The 18572-nt window shown below is 44.8% G+C and overlaps 1 protein-coding gene and 1 non-coding gene across 2 annotated transcripts in view; both read right to left on the bottom strand.

Annotated features, from left to right (window-relative positions):
- Positions 1-18366, bottom strand: part of Clic4 (chloride intracellular channel 4) — a 69916-nt gene extending 51550 nt beyond the window's left edge. Inside the window, exon 1 of the mRNA XM_004657506.2 lies at positions 18173-18366. Within this exon, the coding sequence (XP_004657563.1) occupies positions 18173-18244 (72 nt within the window). The 5' untranslated portion in view covers positions 18245-18366. The remainder of the gene's footprint in view (positions 1-18172) is intronic.
- Positions 2355-2453, bottom strand: LOC123461262. Its single transcript, XR_006637551.1, has one exon. It is a non-coding gene; the product is annotated as a small nucleolar RNA SNORD16 (small nucleolar RNA).
- Positions 18367-18572: the final 206 nt, after the last annotated feature.

The following is an 18572-nucleotide window of genomic DNA, read 5'->3' as shown; positions in this document are numbered from 1 at the left end:
CCCAGTCTGAACCTGGGTACTTTCTGTACCAGCCCTGTCTTCTGAAGAACGGCAAGCTCCCCACCTAATTATAGTGCCAGCCAGCCAGATGGGTCTCTTAGTTGAAACCACAGATATTGAAAACATAAACTTAACCATGGGCCAACACCATCTTAACTCTGCATTCCCACAGGCATATTACAGCTCATCAGCAAGGCCTACCATGGGTTGGACTCTAAGCACTTTTTTATATTAGTGCTCTTTTCCTTCTTCTTTTCTTTTCTTTTTTTTTTTTTTTTTTTTTGTTTGTATGTTTTTGTTCTGTTTTGTTTTTCAAGGTAGGGTCTCACTGTAGCCCAAGCTGACCTGAAATTCAGGGTGGCCACGAACTCTGATTAATGTGGTGCTGGGATTAAAAGGCATGCACCCCCACGCCGGACACATGAGTACTTTTAATCTTTATTGAAGCCCAAGAGACAGATACTATTAACCCAAAGGATAGTGCAAGTGAAGCACAGAACCAGGATTCAAACACAGGATGCAACTCAACTGCATACCTGAAAGGTTAAACCTAGGCCTTTGTGGTATTAACGAGGGCCACGGCATCAGTGCCTGCAGGAGAACGCAAGTGTGATGGGGAATCTAGATCTGTTTTCCATGGATGCCATCAGCGCTCAGGAGGCTGAGGTGGGAAGATGGTAAGATCAATGTCAGCTTAGGCTACACTGACTGTGAGACCCTGCCTCCAAAAAATAAAGGACAGAAAGAACCTGATGAGCAATCTGAGGTGGACTCTTTCCCTAGGGAGATGGCAAGCGCTTGCTCTCCTAGGCAGGGCATCAACCCTGAAGTTCAACCATAGCCAGCACTTGGGAGGCAGAGGTAGGGTTGCCGTGAGTTCAAGGCCACTCTGAGACTACCTGAGCTGCACTGAAACCCTACCGTGGGGGAAAAAGAAAGGCTAAAAATAAAGTTCAACCAGATGAGCCAGGCTTCCGTAGAGAGCATGAGAGAGGCTTGACATGACAGTGGAGACCCCAGAGCAGTCAGCATGGAGAAGCCTCATCCCAGAATGATGACATCCTCCCCAGAGCTGCATAGATGGAGCCCCTCTCCCCTCCCCTCCCCACTATCTGCTCTATCTCCCCATGAGACCACAAGATCTGATGCATCACTGCATACATCTGGCACAAGGTGGCTGAAATCTCAGGTGAGGGTCTAAAAACCCTCTGCAGCCCCTCCTTCTCTGGGGGAATGTTAGCAGGCCCATCGAGGGTCTCCTGTGAGCATACCCACCAGCTTTGGATAAGCATGGCAACAGCTGTTTGTCTCAGATGACAGTACCTCACAGCACAAGGCCACTCTATGACACAGGGCTCTGATGAGTCAACAAGACAGTTAACTGCCACAGTGCTAATCCCAATGGCTGTGGAGCAAGCACACACTCAGAGCCAAAATACTATTGTGACTGCTCCTTCAATTTTTTTTTTTATTTTGTAAGAAAAATAAACAAATCTGTTCATTTCAGCAGAAGAGTCACTCTGAGGCACTAAACTAAAAGAGCAAACATGAAATGAGTGCACTGGTTTGCTCCCATTGATTTTTTGTTTTGGCTTTGTGTGGCTTCCTCCTGTGGTTCTGGGGCTGAGCCGAGGGTTTCAGGCTTGGCTGTGCTCTAGTGAGCTACCGCTACAGCCCAGCCATTGGCATCGCCCTCAGCCTATTTATCTGGCTTCTTGTATGCGTATTTCTGTGAATTTAATAGCCACTGGCTTTTGCCTAATCACGTAATCTTTTATTTCTTTTCCCAACAGCCTCCTCTGGAACTAGCTTGGGCAAAGGGGGTGGGGACAAGCTCTGCACAGGCCTTCAGCAAACATCCCATTGAGCAACAGCAGTCAGATGAGTTAAAACAGAACACCGTTACACAGCACTCCATCAGGATCAAGCTTTGTTCAATTAAGCATAGAACACTTGTATTTCTTCCCTCATGCATTTGGGAAATGCAACATGAGAGTCAGTCAGGGGGAATGAGCATTACTCTATACAGGTGGCAGATCTTCCTAGAAGCAAAGAGGTCCTGGAAAACACTTGGCTGTCTGCGGTGTTGGTTAGTGTTCCTCCCAGCGCAGGAGCTCCCTCTGGGCTACACACTCTTTGTTCCCCAGTGCCTCGAGCAGTCCCTGGTCCCAAAAAGGCACTTAAGTAAAGACTGATTTAGTGAGTAATTGCTTAAATTTATTCTACTTTCTACCCTCCGTATTTACCTAAAAGACTGCAGAGAAAACAGGGCACGACACAAAGCAAGTGGAAAGGAACTCAGTGCATTACTGGAGTCCTGAATTTGCTCCTGATATTATTCTTTTTTAATGCCTTGCTCAGTAACAATTTTCGTCAACCTTCTGAACCAGGTTACTGACAGCAGGCAACTGTGGCTGAAAACAGAGTAAGATGCAAATTACGACATCACTGCAAGACCTTATTCTTTTTATGGATTTTTCAAGGTAGGATCTCACTCTCGCCCAGGCTGACCTGAATCTCACTGTGAAGTCTTAGGCTGGCCTTGAACACACAGTGATCCTCTTGCCTCTGCCTGAGTGCTGGGATTAAAGGATTGCACCACCACTCCTGGCTCCACCAAAGCCTTCTTAAAACATCACATTTAGGCAGGGTGTGGTGAAGAAATCATTTAATCATAGAACTCTAGGGGCAGAGGTAGGACAGCTGTGAGTTCAAGGCCAGCCTGGGACTACAGAGTGATCCCAGCACTCGAGAGGTAGAAGGATCACCATGAGTTCAAGGCCACCCTGAGATCCTGAGAGTGAATTTCAGATCAGCCTGTGCTAGAGTGATAAGACCCTACCTCAAAAAAAAAGGGGGGGGGGCTGGAGAGATGGGTTAGTGGTTAAGGTGTTTGCCTACAAAACCAAAGGATCCCCGTTCGATTCTCCAGGACCCACATAAGCAAAATGCACAGGAGGGTGCATGCATCTGGAGTTCATTTGCAGTGGCTGGAGGCCCTGGTGTGCCCATTCTCTCTCTCTCTCAAATAAATAAATAAATAAATTATATATAATCACATTTAAAGGGATCTCTTTCATAAATAAAGAAGGATCCATGGAGGAAAAAGATCAATGGAACAGGTTGAAGCTGGAAGACTATGACTGGATGACTAAGTCATTAAGGTGCTTGCCTGCAAAGCCTAATGGACCTGGGTTGGGTTTGATTCCCCAGTACCCATGTAGAGCCATATACACAAAGTGGCATAAGCATTTGGACTTTGTTTCCAGTGGCTACAGGTCCTGGCATGCCCATTTTCTTCCTCTGGCCCCCTGCTTACAAATAAAAATAGTTTTCAAAGGGGCTGGAGTGGCTTAGCAGTTAAGGTGCTTGCCCGCAAAGCCAAATGACCCAGGTTTGATTCCCCAGGACACACGTAAGCCAGATGCACAAGTCAGTGCATACGTCTGGATGGAATTTGTTTGCAGCAGCTGAAAGGCCCTGCTGTACTCATTCTCTCTCAAATAAATAAATAAAAACAAAATATTTTTAAAAATTAAACAAACAAGCTTGAGAGCTGGCGTGATGGCTTACAGTTAAAGCGCTTGCTGGCAAAGCCAAAGGACCTGGGTTCAATTCCTCAGGACACACATAAAGCCGATGCACAAGGTAGCATATGCATCTGCAGTTCATTTACAGTGGCTGGAGCCCCTGGCGCACCCATTCTCTCTCTATCTGCCCCCGCCAAATATATAAATAAGATATTTTTAAAATAATCAGATAAGGTGATGGGGACCTTTAATATTTGACCGAATACAATTTACAATGTAGATGTCTATAAGTCTATTGTGCTCAGGGCAGAACATAGTAGTTTGATTGGATACCTCCCAGTAGATTCAGAAGTGTTATTCCAGCTTGTAATTTGATGTCACTGTGGGTGGATCATAGGTGTGCTTTGTTATGATGCTGATCACTTCTTTCCTCTCTATGCATGGACCTGTGAACAGAGGCCAACTTCTTCCCCAATTATGGAACTTCCTATCTATCTGCAAAATACCAACAAATTAAGTTTCTCCTTTGAAGTGTGCATGGTTTGGAAGTTCATCTCAGCAGCATAAAGCTGACTGGAACATAAGGAACATCTTTTAACATACTAAAGGCTATTCACAACAAATTATTAGCTGACATTGTTCTAAATGGCTACAAAATTATAGTCTTTTCTAGTAATAGAAAAAAACACAAAGGTTATATTTCTTTTGTTCTTATTAACTGGAAATTTTAGATGCAGAAATAAGAGAAATGAAGCAGAAAAAAGGATGCAAGTAGGAAAACAAAAACTAAATGTACCTTTATTTGCAGGTATTTATATTGGTCATGTTCCTCTAGTACACCAGTAGTGATTGAATTAATACTTATTTTTGAATGATAATAAAATAAAATAAATAAAATAAAATAAAAGCCAGGCGTGGTGGCACACACCTTTAGTCCGAGCACTCGGGAGGCAGAGGTAGGAAGATCATCATGAGTTCAAGGCCACCCTGAGACTACATAGTGAATTCCAGGTCAGCTTGAACTAGAGTGAGACCCCACCTCTAAAACCAAAAATAAATTAATTAATTAAAATAAAAGTTAAAGCTTGAAGCTGGGCGTGGTGGCGCACGTCTTTAATCCCAGCACTCGGGAGGCAGAGGTAGGAGGATCGCCGTGAGTTCAAGGCCACCCTGGGACTACACAGTTAATTCCGGTCAGCCTGGGCTAGAGTGAGACCCTACCTCGAAAAACCAAAAATAAAAAAAAAATTTAAAAAGGAAATGGAGGAGAGATGGCTTGGCAGTTAAGACATTTGCCTACGAAGCTTAAGGACTCGTGTTCCATCTCCCAGTGTTCACATAAGCCAGGTGCATAAGGTGGCACATGCATCTGGAGTTCTTTTGAAGTGGCTAGAAGCCCTGGCAAGCCTATTCTATCTGCTTCTTCCTCTCTCTCTCCCTCTGTCCCTCAAGTAAATAAATATCTTTTAAAAAAGAGAAAAGAAAAAGTAAATGGAGTGCTTCTGAGAAAAAAAGTTGACACTGACAAGGCAATATTACACCACTAAAGCATCAGTGGCCAAGTGTGGCGGCTCCTACCTTTAATTCCAGCCCTCAGAGCAGAGATAGGAGGACAGCTTTGAGATTGAGGACAAGCCGCATGCAAATCACTTCCTAAACTCTTAATTCAGCTGGACCTTGTGTTTTGTTTTTCCTGTTGCTATTGTCCTTTATTTTTGTTTTTGAAACAGGGTCTCATATATCCCCACTAAGTAGCTGAGGAGGGATGACCGTGAATTCCTGATCCTGTCTCCACTTCCCACACGTTAGGACTACAGGTGTGCACCACAAAGCTGACTTGGGGTTTTTGTTTGGGGCTTTTTTGTTTTTTCATTTTTGCTTTTTGAGACGGAGTCTTTGGCCGAGTACTCAAGATATTCCAGCTTCAGGACCCTGAGTACTGGGATTGTGTGTACAACCATGCCCAGCTCATTTTTGTTGTTGTTTTGTTTTGTTTTTCAGACTGCCACACTTTGTAGGCCAGGCTAGCCTTAAACTAATCCTCCAGCCTCAGCCTCAGGAATGCTGGGATTACAGACCTGAACTTCCATGCTCTGTAATATAGACAGGAAAGATGGCACTAGGAACCTGACCACTGTCGTCAACCATGGCTCACTGGCTTACCATCTAACTACCCTGTGAGCTCTGGAAAACAAGGAGGCTTTTTATGTTTTCTTAAACATTCATAACAGAGCAATACTCACTATAAGCCACAATTGTGTATTCAGAAAGCCAACTCTATAATGCATTTTTGTTTTCCAAATTACATTGGTTTACTCTATCAATTATGTTAGTTCTCAAAAGAATTTTTTGTAACAGGGCTGGAAGGATGGCTTAGCGGTTAAGATGTTTGCATGCCAAGTCAAAGGACCCAGGTTGGATTCCCCAGGACCCATGTAAGCCAGATGCACAAGGTTGCACATGTGTCTGGAGTTCATTTGCAGTGGTTGAAAGCCCTGGCACACCCATTCTCTCTATCTGCCTCTCTCTCTCCCTCTTTCTCTCTCAAATAAATAAAATAAATTTTAAAAAGAAATGATTAGGGCTGGAGATATGTCTTAGCAGTTAAGGTGTTTGCCTGCAAAGCCAAAGGATCCTGGTTCAATTCTCCAGGACCCACGTAAACCAGATGCACAAGGGGGGGCGCATGTATTTGGAGTTTGTCTGCATTGGCTTGAGGCCCTGGCACGCTCATTCTCTCCTCTCCCTCTCTCTGCCTTTCTCTCTCTCTTAAATAAATATTTTTTTAAAGGAATGATTTAAAAGAATTTTATGTAACAAATAACTATTCTATCAAAACATTATCTGCCTCCCACCCCCTCCCACCACCACCCAACCCCCAGAAAGGAAAATAAAAATAAAAATAAATTATCTATCTCAGTGATTAAAAGTGCCTGCTAAGAAAGCCTGCCAGCCCAGGTTCAATTCCCAAGCCACCCACATAAGCCAGATGCAAGAACAAGTGTCTGATGTTCACTTGCAATGGCAAGAGGCCCTCCGGGAACACTCGAAGCCTGTTCCTTATTCACCTTTCTCTAGCACTTGGTGCCTGGAAAGCACACAATCGCAATTTGCCTGTGATGATTCCAGCACTGTGCTCAAAGGTTCCTAAGCGAAGATTGTATCTCACAGCCTCCAACTATACAATGGGCACACCTCCCTCCCTCTCACACCTCCTTCCCTCTTCCCAGGGAGAAATGAATTTTAAACCATAGCTTAGATTTTAGAACTGATTTCTCCTAGCGAACACAAAGGGAGATCCTACCTTCACACCATTAAATCAATATCTATTATTTGAGCAATTGTATGTTGCACATTCCCCAACATAAAACCTTGCTTTCTTCCCGCAAAGACAAACAGGGCAAATGTGCTTTAGTGCTCTGAGGAAGATAAATATAGACACAATTGAAGTTTCTTTTATAAAGAAAGGCTAAGATGCACAAGGGGGTGCACGCGTCTGGAGTTCGTTTGCAGAGGCTGGAAGCCCTGGCGCGCCCATTCTCTCTCTCTCCCTCTATCTGTCTTTCTCTCTGTGTCTGTCGCTCCAAATAAATAAATAAATAAGCAAAAATAAAATTTAAGAAAGGCTAAATAACTTTTCTTTAATCAATTCAATACATGTTACATATCAGTTGGGCCTTATTTTTCACTGTGTTCTCATTTAAAAAAGACAATGAGGGATGGAGAGATAGATGGCTTAGCAGTTTAAGCACCTCCCTGCAAAAGCAAAGACCCAGGTTTGATTCCCCAGGACCCATGTAAGCCAGAGGCACAAAGTGGAACATGAGTCTGGAGTTCATTTGCAGCAGCTGAAGGCCCTGGCACACCCATATTCTCATTCTCTCCCTCCCTTCTTCTTTCCCTCCCTCCCTCCCCCCTTCCCTCTCTCAAATAAATAAAAATTAAAAAAAGAAAACCATTACCCATAAATTCTCACCCATGATTCTTGAATATTTTTGAAAAAGATAAGGGCATATAATTGAGAACCCCATCGACTACAAACTTCTAACATCTGTGTTACTATGGCTACCAACAGTTTTCAGAAGACTCAACAAGCAGTCATCTTTAAGGAAAATTTGGGTTTATTTGGCTAGCTATGTTACAACCTAGAACATTAAACAATAGGGAACTACTTTTTTAAAATATTTACTTATTTATTTATTTGACAGAGAAAGAGAGGGAAAGAGAGAGAATGGGCTTGCCAGGGCCTCCAGCCACTCCAGATGCATGTGCCCCCTTATGCATCTGGTTAACATGGGTCCTGGGGAATCGAATCTGGGTCCTTTGGCTTTGCAGGTAAACGCCTTAACCACTAAGCCATCCCTCCAGCCCTACAGTTTTGGGTTTTTTTGTTTTGTTTTGTTTCTTCAAAGCAGGGTCTCATTCTAGCCCATGCTGACCTGAAACTCACTCTGTAGCCCAGGCTGGCCTCAAACTTACTGAAATCCTATCTCACCTTCCTGAGTGCTGAGATTAAAGGAATGTGCCACCACACCCAGCTTTAAGGCCAAAATTTAACTCAAGTAAAACTACCCTCTCTCCCTGCCCCCAATTAGCGTGTGCAGTCAGATCTTACAGCTACCACTATCCCAGTTTCCCTAAGCGGTACAAAAACCTAACTTGGTTTCTCTTTAGTTTTTGTTTGTTTTGAGAGAGACAGATTGAGAATGGGCTCTCCAGGGCCTCCAGCCACTGCAAATGAACTCCAGACACATGTGCCACCATGTGCATCTGGCTTATGTGGGTCCTGGGGAGTTGAACCTGGGTCGTTAGGCTTTGAAGGCAAACACCTTAACTACTAAGCCATTTCTCCAACCCACCTCTTTAGTTTTTAATGACTGTTCACTAGAATAACCTATCATCTGGTCTCTTACCTTCAAAATCAAGTTAAGGATTATTGCCAAGGGAAACATGTAGAGCACTACCTCAGCTCCTAGCTACTTAGTTTTGTGTTTCCGATGTTTGCTCACATTCTCTTTTCTTCTTCTCCCACACATGCAAGTAAATAACTACCCTGTGCAGTGGTAGTGGAATGTGTTGTAACAGGTGATTGACACCTTTATAAGTCTATTACAATGAGAACTAAATACATTTCATAAAAACAAATTGGGGAATGGAGAGATGGCTTAGCAGTAAGGCACTTGCCTTCAAATCCAGGTTTGATTCCCTAGAACCCACATAAACCAGATGCACATGGTGGCACATGTGTCTGGAGTTCACCTGCACTGGCTAAAGGCCTCTCTCCCTCTTTCTAATAGCTAAATAAATAAATAGAAAAATTTAAAAGTTGGTTCACTATAAAGGTAGAAATCAATTTTATTACAGAGAGAGAGAAAAAAATCTGGGCATGGGTTGCACACCTTTACTCCCAGCATTTGGGAGGCAGAGGTAGGAAGATTGCTGTGAGTTTGAGGCTACTCTGAGACTACATACTGAATTCCAGGTCAACCTGGGCTAGAGAATGAGACCCTACCTCAAAAAAGGAAAACAAAAAAAAAGAAAAGAAAAGAAAGAAAGAAAACTTACTTCTAGCAGATTTATACACTGTATTTGAGTTTCAAGGTGAAGAAAAGGGGAGCTTAATTGCTATTCTTCTACTAAAAATTGGTATTGAACAGTGAGGGACCAGAGCTAAGTGTTCAAAAGACCACAAGAGGAATGGAGAGACGGCTTAACAGTTAAGGCGCTTTCCTGCAAATCCAAAGGACTCAGGTTCTATTCCCCAGGACCCATGTAAGCCAGATGCACAAAGTGGTGCATGTGTCTGGAGTTCATTTGCAGTGACGGGAGGCCCTGGCACATCCATTCTCCCCCTCGCTTTCCCCCTAAAAATAAATAAAGGCTGAGTGTCGTGGCGCATGCCTTTAATCCCAGCACTTGGGAGGCAGAGTTAGAAGGACTGCTTGAGTTCAAGGCCACCCTGAGACTACATAATAAATTCCAGGTCAGCCTGGGCTAGAGTGAAACATCAATAGGATTGAATGCTCCTGAGAAAGCCACAAACCAATGCTCTGAATTAAATTTAGATTGTGTGAAAACATACTGAATTTGTAATCATGACCTAAATGTTATTTTCCTTCAGAAATTATCTTTCCATTGTCTTTTTCCACACTCTACAAGTATGCCTTTAAGATGAGCAAGCCCACCCTGGCTCTCTCCCTACTTGATTTTAACTCATACCTTACTCACATTTCCCATCCAGCCTAACTCATTTCCCTTTCACAGACTCACTAGTTCCCTATTCAGGAGACAGCAGAAGCCACGCTGCTCTGGTGAAGCAGGAAATGGGAAGTCTTGCTCACCATCCTTTTACTGGCTACTAGGCACCCCAGTAAGTGCCCTTCCAAACCAACTTGACTGTTGGTGACAACCAGACCCCACCCTTCCTCAGCTCATAGCCAGGCCTCTCCTGTGCTCCATGCCCTTGGCTCTGGGCCTCCATCTCTTCCCCATTCTGAGCATCTTCCAGAATTTCAGATTCAACCAAAATCACCTTGGACTTTGCCAAAAGTAGCACTGTTAGGTTTTCAGAAACAACTCGGACAAAAAGCAAGCAGCACACATTTCCAGCTCCTTCCTAAAACTTCCGATAACCACCAAACCAACCCACACAAGACACCAGCTGTTCATGGTGGGTTAGTTCTTGTTCAGTTATCCCAGCAGCACTCTCTATAGAAACTTCTTCATTCGTTCTGTGTGAAATGTTGAAGTCTGCCCTTGAAAATCCACAAAAAGAACTCCCACTTCACACTGGCAGCTGGATCCAAGTAAACCTTAAATGCCACTAGGAAGCTGAGCACACAGCAGGCCAAACACTAGAAAGAAAAACTAAGGGATACAGTGCACTCTTCCCGGCACAAAATGGCCTGGATATCCATGACCTTGCAGTGCCTGGCATTTATAAGACCACCACAATAGGAGGATGATGATAACATCAAAATAAAAGAGAGACTGAGGGGGGGAGGGGATATGATGTGGAGAGTGGAGTTGTGAAGGGGAAAATGGTGGGGAGGGAATTTTCACGGTGGATTGTCTATAATTATGGAAGTTGTCAATAATAATAAGAAATTTTAACTAAGGGAAACAAATGAGGCTGTGGAAATACAATTAACAAAAACTAAGTGCCGCTGTAGGATGCACGCTCAACTTTAACATCACTGTCTCCCTGGAACTATGGATTACAAGGCTTCCTCCCTCCTTCAGAGGTATGCATCTGTTGCCCGCCTTGGGAAGTTTACAAAATTATATCTAAACTCACCCTTTCTTGACTACTTCCAAATTCAAGCCTACTTCCATCTTGTTTTTTAATTAATTAATTTATTTATTTATTTAAGAGTGACACAGACAGAGAGGCAGACAAAGGGAGAATGGGCGTGCCAGGGACTCCAGCCATTGCAAACCAACTCCAGACGCATGTGCCACCTTATGCATCTGGCTTACATGAATCCTGGGGAATCGAGCCTCGAACTGGGGTCCTTAGGCTTCACAGGCAAGCGCTTAACTGCTAAGCCATCTCTCCAGCCCGCCTACTTCCATCTTTACCAACATCTCCTACTCCAATTTACCATATGCCCCATTTGACTCTACAAGCACGTACCATCTTGACATTCTGTCTGAGGTACTAGGTTCAATCCCAGGGCTTCTAGCATATTGGGCAAGAACTCTTAACATACAACCCTAACCCTCTTTTTTATGTTTTTATTTTCTAAATGTTTTTATTTATTTGAGACAGAGAGGCAGAGAGAGAGAGAGAATGGGCATGCTAGGGCCTCTAACCACTGCAAACACCTTTTGCATTTGGCTTATGTGGGTACCAGGGAATCGAACCTAGGTCCTTGGGCTTTGCAGGCAAATGCTTAACCACTAAGCCATTCCTCTAGCCCTATTTTTATTTATTTATCCATTTTTTGAACTTCTTTGTTTTCTTGGAAAATATAAGAGATCACGACAAAGACTAGAAGTACTAAATAAGGAGAAAACCAGAGGTGGGCAGATAAGATCACATGGCGTTTTCAAGACTGGAGGTTTGAGAAAGTAGGGCAAAGGTTTCTGACTCAGACCATCAGGATCTAGGAAAATGCTTTCCCAAAGTGGGTGTGCTGGTACATGCCTGTAATCCCAGCAGAGGCAGGAGGGTTCCTTTCAAGTCAAGAGGCCAGCTTAGCCATGTAGCTTGTCCAAGGCCAGGTAGAATACATAAGAAATCCCTGTCTCAGAAAATAAATAATACAGTGGCTTCCAATTCCTAAGAAGGGATGAACACACCCTGACACCAAACTGCTGTTATGGAAGCAATCTCTATTTAAACACTGGGTGCATCATAAGTCCAGAGACTCTAGTCTCTACCCTCAAGGAACTTATAGTCTATCTAATAAGGGGCCCACTATAAATATTTATAAGAACAAAAGTGATACACGGTTCACATTTATTTGCTTCCTATAACTAACACCATTCTATGATGATTGTATACTCCATATATTAATTTCTTTCCTCCCAGAAGGTTACCCAATTAAGATTCCAACTGTACAGATGCAGCCCAAGAGGTTTAAATAATGTGTCTTGGGAAAAACAAAGAGAAGGTGGACAAACAGGATTAGAAACTGGGTCTCCAGAGCTAGAGATGGATCAGCAGTTAAAGACACTTGCTTGCAAAGCCTGCTAGCCCAGGTTCAATACCTCAGTACCCATGTAAAGCCAGATACACAAAATCATCATGTATCCGGAGTTTGTCTACAGGGGAAACAGTCCCTACCATGACTATTCTCTTTCTCTCTTCTCTCCGCACAAATAAATAAATAAAAGGGCTTGAGATATACCTCATAAAGCATACAGGCACCCCATGGGTTTAATCCCAAGACTGCATAAACCTGGCATGATGATACATGTCTGTAATCCCAGTGCTGGGGAGGTAGAGAAAGGAGAATCAGAAGTTCAAGGTCATTCTTTGGCTGGAGAGATGGCTTAGTGGTTAAGGCACTTGCTTGCGAATGAGGTTCAATTCCCCAGTAGCCACATAAGCCAGATACACAAGGTGGCACATGCATGTGTTGTTTGCAGTGGCTAGAGGCCCTGGCATAGCCATTCTCTCTCTCTTGTCTGCCTCTTTCTCGCTCTCTCAAAATAAAATAAATAAAAATGTTAAAAAGTTAATTCCCTAAGTGAAAGGTTGCTACCCTATAGATGATGGGGGCAGACAGGAAAAAAAAATAAGGAGCTGCTAATATGTAGATAATGGGGAGTGAAAGCTCACAGCCAGACAACTCCAAAAATAATATCCAAAGGATGGAAATGCAGCTGGGAGTCTACTCACACTAAGTGAAAAGGACCTAGCCTATTTCTCTTAAATAAAGAGCTCAGCCCTAGATAGGTCAATATCTTATTATACCTCTAACCATCAAATTTCTACTTTCCAGGGCCAGGGAAACAGTGGTAGACTATTTGCCTAACATGCCTAAAGCTGAAGGTTCAATACTCAGCACAGAAAAATAAATTTAAAAACCTTATTTATCCACATACTTTGTACCTCAAATATAAACAGCAATTTTGCTTCTACACAGTCTAATATTCTTTTCTTTTTTTTTTTAATTTTTAATTTATTTATTTGAGAGCGACAGACACAGAGAGAAAGACAGAGAGGGAGAGAGAGAGAATTGGGCGCGCCAGGGCTTCCAGCCTCTGCAAACGAACTCCAGACGCGTGCGCCCCCTTGTGCATCTGGCTAACGTGGGACCTGGGGAACCGAGCCTCGAACCGGGGTCCTTAGGCTTCACAGGCAAGCGCTTAACCGCTAAGCCATCTCTCCAGCCCGGTCTAATATTCTTATGCCATAAACATGCAATAAGTTGAGTATTCTTTTTTGTTTTGTTTTGTTTTTTAAAAAAAGTTTTGGGGAGCCTGGCACAGTGGTGCCCGTCTTTAATCCCAGCACTTGGGAGGCAGAGGTAGGATTGCCATGAGTTTGAGGCCACCCTGAGACTACAGAGTGAATTCCAGGTCAACCTGGGCTACAGTGAGACCCTACCTCGAGGAAAAAAAAAAAAAAAAAAGGTTTGGGGCTGGACACATGGCTCAGCGGGGTTAAGAGAACTCGCTGCTTATGTATGAGGGCCTCTCAGTCCACAGACAAGTTTGACCGCCCCCCGCAACACCCATGCCAAAAACTGGACTAAGGCCAGGTGCAGTGGCCCACGCCTTTAGTCCCAGAACTTGGGAGGCAGAGGTAGGAGGATCTTTTTTTTGAGTTTGAGGCTATCCTGAGACTACATAGTGAATTCCAGGTCAGCCTGGGCTAGAGTAAGATCCTACCTTGAAAAAGGAAAAAAACTTTAACGTGGCCACTCACACCTCTATAACCCCAAGTAGGAAAAGGGGACAAAGACCAGAGAATCCCTGGGGCTTGCTGATGTCAGGACAGAAGCTCCAGGCTGAAAGAGACCCTGCCTCAAGGGAAGAGATACATGGATGAGCCAAAGATAACACATACCACTGCTCTCCTGTCTCCACACACACATATGTGCATACACCACACATCATACAGTCCACTACATACTCCACACAATACAAAAATATTCAACCACATGTAGAGGCTCATGCCTATAATCCCAACATGTGGGTGGCTGAGGTAGGAGGATCACCATGAGTTTGAAACTAGTCTATGGTATTCTAGGTCAGCCTGGGCTACAGAGAGATCCTACCTCAAAAAAAGAGGGCTGGAGAGAGATGGCTTAGTGGTTAAGGCACTTGCCTGCAAAGCCAAAGGACCCAGGTCTGATTCCCCAGGCCCCATCTAAAGCCAGATGCACAAGGTGGCATGTGTCTGCAGTAGCTAGAGGCCCTGGCACGCCCATCCCTTCTCTATCTACTTCTTTCTCTCTCTCTCTCTGTCAAATAAATAAATATAAAATATTTTTTTTTAAGTGAAAGAAAGGCCAGGCATGCTGGCACATGCCTTAAATCACAGCACTTGGGAGGCAAAGGCAGGAGCATTGCCACAAGTTCGAGGCCACCCTGAGACTACATAGTGAATTCCAGGTCAGCCTGAGCCTGAGTGAGACCCTACCTTGAAAAAAAGAAAGTTAGTTCAAAACAGCCTGTGAGACCTTATATCAAGAACTAAAATAAACTGTGTGTGGTGACGCACGCATTTAATCCCAGCACTTGCAGGCAGAGGTAGGAAGATTGCAATGAGTCAGAGGCCACCCTGAGACTACATAAATTCCAGATCAGCCAGGGCTAGAGTGAGACCCTACCTCGAGAAACAAAATTAAAAAAACTAAAATAAGTTTTCTGCTATAAAGTCAAGATACTTGTAGGCAGAACGATTGACACTGCTTAGCACACACCACTCCAGATGACTATAGGCTCCGCCCTCACTGCTTTCAAAATAACTATTTACAAGGGTCTTTCCCCCATTTGCATTTCACACACACACAGGTTTTATCAAAAATGTCCTTTACTGCATTTTACCTGTCATTTTCCCCTCTTTCAAACAACTAACCCAGTCTGCATCTCTACAAAGTTGACTATGTTGAATCCCAGGAGAGAAAAACCAAAAAAAAAAATTTTTTTTCACTTCTCATTTCACAAATGACAAAAGTAAGACTTGGACAAGGAAAACAAGTTGTCTAGAAGAACCCAGCCAGTGAACACAGGGCTGAATGACTGGATCCTGCCTCACTGCTTCCACGTCTGGTGAGGCAGTGACTTCAGGTGGTTCACAACACAAATATGGAAAAGTGGGACGGGGTATGCAACTGACTCAGCTTTGGGAAACTGTACCACACCCTTTCTCCTTTCAAGGGAAGCATTAAATCAACAGTGAGCAGGGCATTGGGCATGGATTATGTCCTCTCTAATTGTACGCGGTGTGTGTGGGGGGGAGGTGATTTGCAAGGAATCAAATCCAGGGCCTTGCCTATGCTGGGCAACTACCTGTTCTAACACTGAGCTATATCTCTGGCCCCCTTTCTAGTTGTTGTTTTTTGGTTTTTGGTTTTTTTTTGTCTGAAATCTTTAACACAACATTGATTAAGGTCATAATTGATGGTTTCTGTATGTAATTCTAAGTTTAATAATGCTTCTCAAGTTTCACCACTGTTTGCTTTTAATTTTTTTAATCTTTTTTATTTGTAAGCAGAGAGATAAGAGAAAGAAAATGGGTGCACCAGGGCCTCTAGCCACTGCAAACTAATTCCAGATGCATACACAACTTTGTACATCTGGCTTTACATGAGTACTAGGAAATCAAACCCAGGCTGGCAGGCTTTGCAAGCAAGCACCTAAACCACTAAGCCATCTTTCTAGCCCAAGTTTTTATTTTATTTATTTCAGAAAAGAGAGAGAATATGAGCAGGTCAGGGACTCTAGCCACTGCAAATGAACTCCAGATGCATGAGCCATTTTGTGCATCTGACTTTACATGGGTATTTGGGGAATCAAAATTTCTTCCTATTTGGCATGGTGGTTCATGTCTGTAATCCCACTTGAGAGGATGAAGCAGGAAGGTCACCAGCTGTTGGAAACCAGCCTGGACTGCATAGTAAATTCCAGGATTGTCTGGGCTAATATGATACCCTGTCTCAAAATAAAGAAAAGGTTTTCTCTCTATGCCTGTTGCTCTTAAATAAATAAAAATAAACAAAAAAAAATTTGTTTAAGGGCTGGAGAGATGGCTTAGCAGTTAAGCGCTTGCCTGTGAAGCCTAAATTGCCCAGTTCAAGGCTCAACTCCCCAGGACCCACGTTAGCCAGATGCACAAGAGGGCGCACGCATCTGGAGTTCGTTTGCAGTGGCTGAAGGCCCTGGCACGCCCATTCTCTCTCTCTCTCTGCCTCTTTCTCTCTATGCCTGTCACTCTCAAATAAATAAATAAAAATAAACAAAAAAATTTAAAAAAAAAGAAAAGGGGAAGAAAAGAAGAAAGAGGAGGAGCCAGGCAGAGGTAGTGACTTCAAGGACAACCTGGAGCAAAAAAAAAAAAAAAAAAAATGCATGGTGGCGCATGCCTTTAATCCCAGCACTTGGGAGGGAAAGGTAGGAGGATGACTGACAGCTTGAGGCCACCCTGAGACTAGATAGCAAATTCCAGGTCAGCCTGAGCTAGAGTGAGAAGCTACCTCGAAAAACCACAAAAAAAAAAAAAAAAAAAAAAAAAAAAACTTCGATGCTTTCTGCTCTAAAAAATAAAAGGGCTGGGTGTGGTGGCACATGCCTTCTTTGATCCCAGCACTTGAGAGGCAGTTAGGAGGATGAGTTTGAGGCCACCCTGAGACTACATAGTGAATTCCAGGTCAACCTGAGCCAGAATGAAACCCTACCTCTAAAAACAAAAAATAAAAGTAGGAAAAAGAGAATATAGATCTCGATTCTTATTAACTCTAGACTATGTTGCCTATCTCAAAATGAGCCTGGCTTCTTAAGTAGCCGACAGAATCGCAAAGATTTTAAAAGAAGTTTCAGGACCAGTAGAAAACCCCAGATGTTTGTAACTTCTCTCTCCCTTGGATAAACGCTAAAGGGGTGGAAAACAAAACAAAACACGGAGAGACAGGAAGAGTAAGTCTCTCAAGGCAGTTCCAAGTTATAACTTCTTCGAAGTGGGGTGAGGGAAATCCACTCTTTAAAGCCCAAATATCAAGCTATGAAATCTTTCTCCCATCAACTTTTCTTTTAAAACAAAAGGACACACACAATCTTTCCCCAGGCGGTAACACCGACGGGAGCAGCCAAAAGGTTGCATCATGCGAAACACCCAGCGCTTGAGAAACAAGAAAACCAGATGGTGGCAAAATACCCACAACAGGAAAACCCAAGCTGGGAATCTCAGGTCTTTACCGGAGGTTTTGGGACATCATCTGTCCTTAGGGTTTTTTTTTTTTTTCTTTTCTTCCCCACCACACCCTTTTGGCATTTTTTTTCTTGAGGCAGGGTCTCACATCTGTAAACAAGACTAGCCTGGTACTTATTACTTAACTCAGGCTGGTCTCGAACTCGAGGCAATCCTTCTGTCTCAACCTCTTAAGTGCTAGGAGCCCCTTCACACCGGGCTTAATCCCCTCTCCCATCCTCGCGGAGTGAAAGGCAGAGATGGAAGTCCTCATGTATCTCAGGCTAGCCCAGAACTCCGTATGTCTCCAAGACTAGCCTGGAAAACCGCTCTCCCATCCTATCCTCCAGCCTCCACCTCCATAGGGCCGGGATTTTACCCGCGTGCGCCACCAAGCCCGACTCCCGGTTTCTTTTAAGTTTCCTTTTGCACAGTGGCGGGGCGATCAAGTAAGTTCAGTGAATCATCTGACCGCTGGCTCGAGGCTGGGGCTCGGTGGCCGGGGTGGGGTGTGGTCGGGTGACAGGTCCCACGCGGCTAGGGCCGCGGGGTCTGGAAATCCGCCGGGACGACGCGCGCGTGGGACGACGCCCGTTCTAGGGCTTTGTGCCGGGACGGCCCGCGTCCCCGCCCGGTCCCCCGTGGCCCAAGGGCCCTGGGGGAGGCGAGGCGGGAAGGAGCGGGCGTCCCGAAGACAATGGGGGTCGGGGACGCGGGAGCCCGCGCGGAGGAGAGGCGGGGAGGGCAGTTTGGGGGCCGGCGGCGGGCGAGCGCTCACCTTGACGAAGAGCTCTATGAGGGGCTCTTTGTCCTCCTCCTTCAGCCCGTTGAGCGGCATCGACAACGCCATGGCCGGCTCGGAGGAGCTCCGCGGACGAACGGCTGCGGCTTGCGCTCCCGAGGGGGTGATGGCTGTGGCTGGGGACTCCCGCTGCCGCCGCCGCCGCCTGGCGCTCGCTGGACGGTCCTGGCGTCGAGCTGCTCCGCGACCTCGGATCCTGCACACCGCCCCACGCCCCGCGCGCGACTCCCAAGCGGCCGCAGCTGGAGCCGATTCAAACCGCGGGGCGGAGCCATGGGGGCGTGGTCTGGTGGGGGCGTGGCTCGGGGGGGCGTGGTCATCGCTCGGGCGCCGCGGGAGAAATAGATAGGACGGCCGAATTCGGAGGCGTGGCCTC

Source organism: Jaculus jaculus, chromosome 5 (genome assembly GCF_020740685.1).
Source record: "Jaculus jaculus isolate mJacJac1 chromosome 5, mJacJac1.mat.Y.cur, whole genome shotgun sequence".
Taxonomy (NCBI): Eukaryota; Metazoa; Chordata; class Mammalia; order Rodentia; family Dipodidae; genus Jaculus; species Jaculus jaculus.
Note: the sequence above shows the minus strand (reverse complement) of the source record. Positions and strands in the feature narration are given on the sequence as shown.